Source organism: Protopterus annectens, chromosome 6.part1 (genome assembly GCF_019279795.1).
Source record: "Protopterus annectens isolate FY-2018-M chromosome 6.part1, PAN1.0, whole genome shotgun sequence".
Taxonomy (NCBI): Eukaryota; Metazoa; Chordata; order Ceratodontiformes; family Protopteridae; genus Protopterus; species Protopterus annectens.
Genome location: NC_056738.1, coordinates 484,745,438 through 484,752,937, shown reverse-complemented (window position 1 = coordinate 484,752,937; position 7,500 = coordinate 484,745,438). Strand labels below are relative to the sequence as shown.

At 41.2% G+C, this 7,500-nt stretch overlaps 1 protein-coding gene across 2 annotated transcripts in view; it reads right to left on the bottom strand.

Annotated features, from left to right (window-relative positions):
• ACADL (acyl-CoA dehydrogenase long chain) overlaps positions 1–7,500 on the bottom strand; it is a 603,582-nt gene that overhangs the window by 226,491 nt on the left and 369,591 nt on the right. For both annotated transcript variants that reach the window (XM_044075941.1, XM_044075942.1), the window contains exon 8: positions 5,878–5,991. In XM_044075941.1, the coding sequence (XP_043931876.1) occupies positions 5,878–5,991 (114 nt within the window). The remainder of the gene's footprint in view (positions 1–5,877; positions 5,992–7,500) is intronic.

The window sequence follows — 7,500 nt, the reverse complement described above, 5'->3', positions numbered from 1 at the left end:
TATGGAGATGATATACTTACAACTCCTTCAAAACATTTCAAAATGACACCCATTCATAATTTTATCAACTCTGCAACTGGCTCTAACATATTACAAATCAATAGTTCCAACACTATCTTTACGACTTTCTATACTCCAAAAAAGGTACCCCTAATCCCCCCTTCTGTTATTACAAACGTAAAAACCAAAGTCATATCATGTGTTAAAGAACAAAAATATATACGAGTAACACTTAACTTCACCACACGTATTGATAATATGTCCAACAATGTATGGTCATAACTAAAACTGCCACAGACTCGCACCTTCTATCCATGAAATCATGCATTTCTATTGCCAAAAATGTTCCAATTCCTAAAAGCGAATACATCCTTCCCCTTCTGACATTACACTCTGGAAAGAATACACAAAGAATACAACTAGTTTAAAACAGAATAAACAGATTTACCCTACTGGCCAGAACAAACAGATGCCAATGTATCTTGTATGTAAAGGCTCAGTGGCTACCAGTTACAAGCAGAGCTACATATCTGCCAAATTTAAAATTCTCACACATGGTTACTGCCTTCCATTAAAAACAGTACTACAGATATGAGATCATAGCTACACTCAGAAAAAGCCAAGACAATTCAATCACTCTGGACAAACCTAGATTTATACTACCAATATGTGAAAAAGTTATATTCAGAATGGGAACAGCTATATGGAATGAGCTACCACCAGATATAAAAAGCATCAAAAATATTCAAAAAATTGTACATAATATCTGCAAAATGAAAATAAAAGAAATTGCTTTTGTGATACTGGCTAAGATACTTGCTAAATGTGCCACACAACTCCTTAATAGCAATGTCAAACAGCTTTGCCCCACACTGACAGTTGCACTCACAGACACTACCTAATTTAAAATTCACTGCTATAATTGTAAATTCATATATATGGCGTTTACTCCTATGTGACCAAAATTAAATATTAATTTTATTTTGTATTATCTCTTCTGCAATTCTCTTGTACAGCAAACTGTCAGAAAACAAACATACGTACTTTAATGTAATTCAAAATTTTCAAATGTCCATCTATATAGCTTTCTAATTTGCTCTATTCTATATTTTCTATGATTACAATTGCCACCTCTTGGGTTGGGCTGTGACTGAAAAGGGTCAGTGGGCCAGACCACCTACCTGATTATCAAATGTAATAAATAAATGGGCTCCAGTAGCAACAGAATAGTAAAGAAGACAATGATGCTGGATTTGTGGTAGAAAATGGCTATTGGCAAAGGATGTGGATTTGACAGGCATGTGTTTATTCCACCAAAAAAGTACAGTTGTGTACACTTACCATAAATGTAGACGTTAGAGTGGATTCTCTGTTGCAATCATCACATTTGGGTTATCCCTGCCAGGGTAGCCCTCAGCCGGCCTGAATACCATAGGCTTAGTATTTCTGCATCGGTTGCTGTCACTTCAGGACTGACGTCAGGTTGTCAGTAGTATAAGGTAAGGCAGCCGACGCCATTGCATCAGTTTTTCTTGCCCTAACTTGTCAGGAGCCCCATAGTTGGTGTGGGAGGCAAAGAGTTCGACCTTCGGGGTGCCCCATTTCTGAGTTATTAGGGTGAAGGTTCTTCTGTTGAGCTGCCACTCATGTGGGTCCAAAATATTTCTGCTTAACTGGTCTGCCAGAGAGTTGAGAGAACCTGTAGGAATTGTGCTAACAGGTGGAGCTGCATGGCATGAGGCTGTGTGCCAAAGGGTCATGGCCAGCCTGCATAGAGGGTAGGAGTGAGTCCCTCCCTACTTATTGATGCACCACATACATTACAGTGGTGTTGTCTGTTTTGATTAGGAGAGAGAAGGGGCTTGAAAGCTATTAAGGCATGCTGGACAGTCATCATCTCTTTTTGGTTGATGTGCAGAGGATTTGCTGTGGGCTCCATCGGCCCTGTATGCACCTGTTGTCCAGGTGTGCACCCCAGCATTGTCTGATGCATATGTGGTGAGGGTCTGGGCAGCGGGGAGGGGGTGGTGAGAAAGGTAGTCCCTTGTTGTGGGAGCATGCTGTTGCCCACCAAAGAAAATCTTTTCTGAGGCAAGGAATTATAGGTATAAGAGTCTCCAGGTCTTGAGAGAGTGTTGACACCAAAGGCTTTTTAGGTACCACTGAAGTTTCCTCATATGCAGTCTGGCATATGGAATGAATAATATGCAAGATGCCATAAACCCCAGAGCTTCCAGGATCTTCCTTGCAGATAGCTGGGGTCTGGTGGCTAGTTGAGAGAAGTAGGCTGTTAGGAAATTTTGCTTTTCTGGTGTAAGGAATGCATCTGGGATGCTCTGTCCAGGCTTGCTCCCAGGAATATAATCCTTTGGGTGGGCACCTGTTTGGAGTTCTTTTCGTTGATTGTGTACCCTAGGGAGATAAGTAGGGACTTTACAAAGGCCAAGTGCTTGAGCAGCTTTTCCTGGCTGCCTGAATTAGGCAGTCGTCTAACTATGGGTAAATCTGGACTCCTTTGTCTGCAAAAGGCAATGGCCGGAGCCAGACATTTTGTGAAAACTCTGGGAGCAGTAGATAAGCCAAAGCAAAGCACAAAGAACTGAAAGTGCTGAGATCCTGCCCTGAAATGGAGATATTTCTAGCATAGGATTCCCTGATAGGAAAATGGAGGTAGGCCTCTTTTAGATCTAGGGTGGCTATCCAAGCATCCTTGGAAAGCATAGGTAGCAGCTGCTGGAGGGCGAGCATTTTGAATTTTGGGATCACCAGGAAGGTATCTAGAATGGATAGAGTGAGGATGGGGCGCCAGGTGCCCTCTTTTCTGGGTACCAGAAAAAGGAGTAGAAACCTTGGCCTCTCTGTTCTGCAGGAATGTGCTCTACTGCCCTCATAGAGAGCAGGGAAAGGACTTGCATTTGCACCTCTGCCCAATGGTTTGTAGGTAGATCTGGGAACCCTTTTGGGGTAGGAAGGGTGTGGAAAGAAAATCTGTATCCCTGGGACACTACGTTGAGAACCCAGCAGTTGTTGGTAATGGTGGCCCAGGTGCTTGCGTGAAAGGAGAGTTTTCCTCCTAGGGGTAAGTGAAGGTGGGCAGAGGGTGGGGGTGGGAGAGGTGAGTCATTGTGAGTTCTTACCATAAGGGGGTGGCTTAGAACTCCCTGGCTTTGATGTGGAGGAAGTCCACTGCTTAGATCTCTGCATTCCCTGTGGCTGCTGTCAGGGGGGTCTGGGCTGGACTGGCTTAGTCAGAAAAGGAAAGGACCAGTGCTTGGTGGGACAATGCCTGCTGAACCTGGGTGGCTGGACCGGTACGAAATCCTTAACTGTCTGCATAGATTTTGCTTTTTCTTCCATCTTTTTTAAGACCTCTTCTGCCTTAGTGCCAAATAGGTTGTCTTTGTGCAAGGGGGAATCCAACAATTTAGATTTGACATCATCTGGCAAGGGCTGTTCCTTAAGCCATGTATGCCTTCTAATGACAGATCTGGTGACTGCTGCCCTGCAAGAAGCTTCTAGGGCATCAAAACCACAGTGCAAGGTGTGTTTAGTTACTTGACTTGCAAAATGCATCAATTATTGTAACTCTTTAGATTCTGCACAAGCAGGAAAGGAAGACATTTTTTTGTTTGAGGAGTTACAGGGTATGTTGCTGAAATATGGAACTCACAATTTTGTGCCCTGACAGCAAGAGTAACAGAGGTGTATACTTTTTTACCCAATCTGTCTAGTGCTCGGGAATCTCTATCTGTGGGGGTGGGATTCTTAGAGATTGCTTTAATCCTTTTAGGCCCCTGAGAAATTACCCGAGGGTCAGCAGTAGGATTTTTAAAAATAAATTTGTGTGAGTCAGGGACTCTACAGTACCTGACTGGTTTTCTGGGTGCAGGAGGGAGGGCGTCAGAAGTCAAGCCGAATTCCAGGAAAACATCCTCCACAACATCCAGGACTGGGGGGATGGCCAAGGATCTGTTCTGTGGAAGATCTAAGAATTCCCCGAGTTTCTTTTTAGACTGAGGGTAGTCCTGACTCTCCCACTGAAAATGCTCCTTTAAAGTATGAAGGGTTTCCCCAAAGGAAAAATCCTCTGGGGGATAGGCGGAAGGGATGGCATCCTCTGCATCAGAATCCAAGTAGAGGGGGGTTGCATGTCTTCATATTCAGATACATCAGAGTCATGTGACTTGTTCAGACAAAACTACAAGGGACAGATCTGTTTTCTTTTTGGAGGGGGTAGCTTGGCTTCACCTGATCAGCATGATAAGGTCTTCCACCATTTTAAACATTTGAGACTGAAGCAAGGAAGCAGGTGTCTAAGATTAGGTCGTCAGTTTCTTACGTGTGGTTCGTACCCTGGGCCTAAAACCTGGTAGTTTTCGAAAGAACGGTAGCTGTGAAACAAGACAATGGCTTATTTTGAGAATCGGTAGTGCGAATGACTTCCTCAGAATCTGGTGCCTGCTCAGCGGCTCCGGACCCATCCAAGGTAGAGACGACCGTAGGATCCTTAGTCGAAGAAGAGTTTTGCAGCATACTGGACTCTGAAAGGGTCTTGGTAGTGGCCTGAGAATCCACAGAAGTGGGCATCAGGGGCTGCGAAAACACCTCACTGAGGACCGGAGAACTGACAACTAGCTTAATGGAAGCATCTTCGGTAGGTATGGACCTCTGCAGTCTTTGTCTTTATCTTTACATTTTTTTCGGAAGATCTCCTGTCGGATGGCTTACCGAAGCCATATCGGAGTTAGAGGAGTGTAAGCGAAAATATCTAGCTACAATAAGGGCCTGACAATGGACAGTTCTGGCACTGAACAAAGCACAGACGCGACAGCGGGGGACGTTGTGGTCTGGGCCTAACAAATGATGCACTAAGAATGAAAGTCTCGGTGTGGTATTTGCTTTCCACAGGCGGGACAATTAACTTTTTCTGACATTGGCTAGTGCAAGAAAAAAGGATCCCAACGGAGTACTTAGCTTTAAAAGACATCAGCTTCAAATTGTTAGACAAAACTCAGGTAGCGGCCGACCGGCACTAGTGCGAACTGCTTCTGCTTCGGGCTCCTCAGCAAGAAAGACTGATGTAAATGTGTTGGCTGCCTTACTTTATACTGCTGATGACCAGACGTCAGTCCTGAAGCTACAGCAACCGATGCAGAAATACTAAGCCTCTGGTATTCGGGCCGGCCGAGGGCTACCCTGGCAGTGATAACCCAAATGTGATGACTGCAACAGTGAAACACGAAGAACATCTGCTTTTATGGAGCTTACATTTTTTCATTCTTTACAAAGGTTCATCTGTAGAATAATGTGTGCATTATCATCTGACACCATCTGCATTAGAAACATCTGACACCATCTGCATTAGAAACAAGACAGTAAAGAAATTCAATGTCTTACATTAAGTAGCTGTTTAACATACATTTACAGAAAACCGTTATGAGAAGCAGTACCTAAAGAACCTTCAGGATTAATTCAACATCCTGGTACAACATGAGCTCAGAAACTACTTGCAATACTGCCTACTAGTTCTCTGAGAGTATTTATCTTCAATCTGACCTATTTCAACAATTGGGGATGTTGGAGACCAAAACTTCTGTTTTCAAATTATCCATGTAAGTGTTCCGTCTAATTCACCAGCACCTTCGTAAGTCACCAAAACATATCTAGAAGACCTAGATTATTTTGTGGGGAATTTTACAATATTCTGTTTGATATATATTTTTTAATTAGAAACGCCTACATTTTGCATACGTTTTCTTGCACTAGTATGTAGTTTTACAATGTCTAGATTTCAAAAAGAATACAAAGTAATTCCTAATGCAATAATTATCAATGCATATTAATAATTTCTGCTGTAACAGTGCCCTATCCACTTACCTGTAAGTGTGCAACAGTCTTCCCAAAAGCTTTTCTTTGTCTGACATAGTTTCTGGTCTCCTCAAACATGAACTCGCAGTTGGCAAGTGCCATAGCAGCAATTATCAATCTTTCCTAAATAAGAAGAAAAAGTTGATGGAATTCTTCAACTCAAAGGTAGAAAAATAGTTTTTTTATAACTCTGTATTTTAGCAACCGTTATCACTGATTTTATATATAGACAAACACACACAAACATGAACTCGCAGTTTGCAAGTGCCATAGCAGCAATTAATAATCTTTCCTAAATGAGAAGAAAATCTGATAGAATTCTTCAACTCAAAGGTAGAAAAATAGTTTCTTATAACTCTGTATTTTAGCAACTGTTATCACTGATTTTACACACACACACACACACACACACACACACACACACACACACACACACACACAGAGTTTAATTGTAAGAAAGGAATCTGATAAAACGGTCTGATAAAACTGTGCATGTAAGCTGGAGTAGAATTGATTTTAACACTACTGTATCCACTATGTCAAACATTTATCACAATATTCCACCAAAGCAAAAACTCAGGTCCTGACATCTTAATCCTAAAATGCTAAAAAAAGCGGACACTGCACAGTCAAGTAAACAAAACAAAAATGAAAAACAACACATATTACACAATACTAACAGCAGCTACTACAAACAAGTTTCCACAAAACAGCATAAACATAAATATACAGCATAAATATTAACACATTCTCTACACTAAAGCAAGTTAAAACAGCTGTGCAACATAAAACATGCACCTGTTTTCACAGAAAAACATATAAAATATTCCTGAAACAATTCTAAAACCTGAAAGACAGTAAAAAAAAGTGGAAAGACCAGCATCATAAAAAAATGTTACACTAAAGAACTGAAGAAAATTGCCAAAAAATAAGCAAAATCCCAAGTCTCAACACAAACAGGAAATAACTTCTTAAGGCTGCACTGATTCACCAACAGAAGACTAAAATGAGAAACTTTTTTTTTTTTTAAATAAAGGCAATCGTACAGTTCAAATAGGACCATAAAATGTACCTGGCAAATATAAAACACAGTTAGGAAGCACTTCCCAGAAAATATACCAGCAGGTAATTTCTTCAATGAAGACATCCATCTCATCATACAATCCCCCAAGGAGACAATTCCCCAATGGTTATGCAGTCTCCCTCAAGTGCCAAAACAAAGCCAAGAATCCCAATGCCTCTAGTTTCAGGAACCAAATGTTAAAGTGCCCCAGTAATAACCTCACCACCTAACCAAATTCCTAAAGCCCATCAAACTCCAAACAAACAGTTATGAAAAAATATAAACCCCCCACAAAATAAAGACAATCAAAAAATGCAATGTCAGTAAATTTGCTATCCTTTCTTCCAAAGTTTCCTGAATTCCAAATTAAAGTTGAAAAAAAATCTACAGTAAAGCACACATTTATAGATGCATACTAATTTATATTAACAGTTCAAATAACTCCTCCACCAGCAACTACAGCCATATGAACACATCAAGCCAAGTGTATACTGCTGAACTGCATAACTTACTGACACAGTGCTACTCAAAATCAGGAATCAGTTCAGAAGTTGCTACATATATGTAGT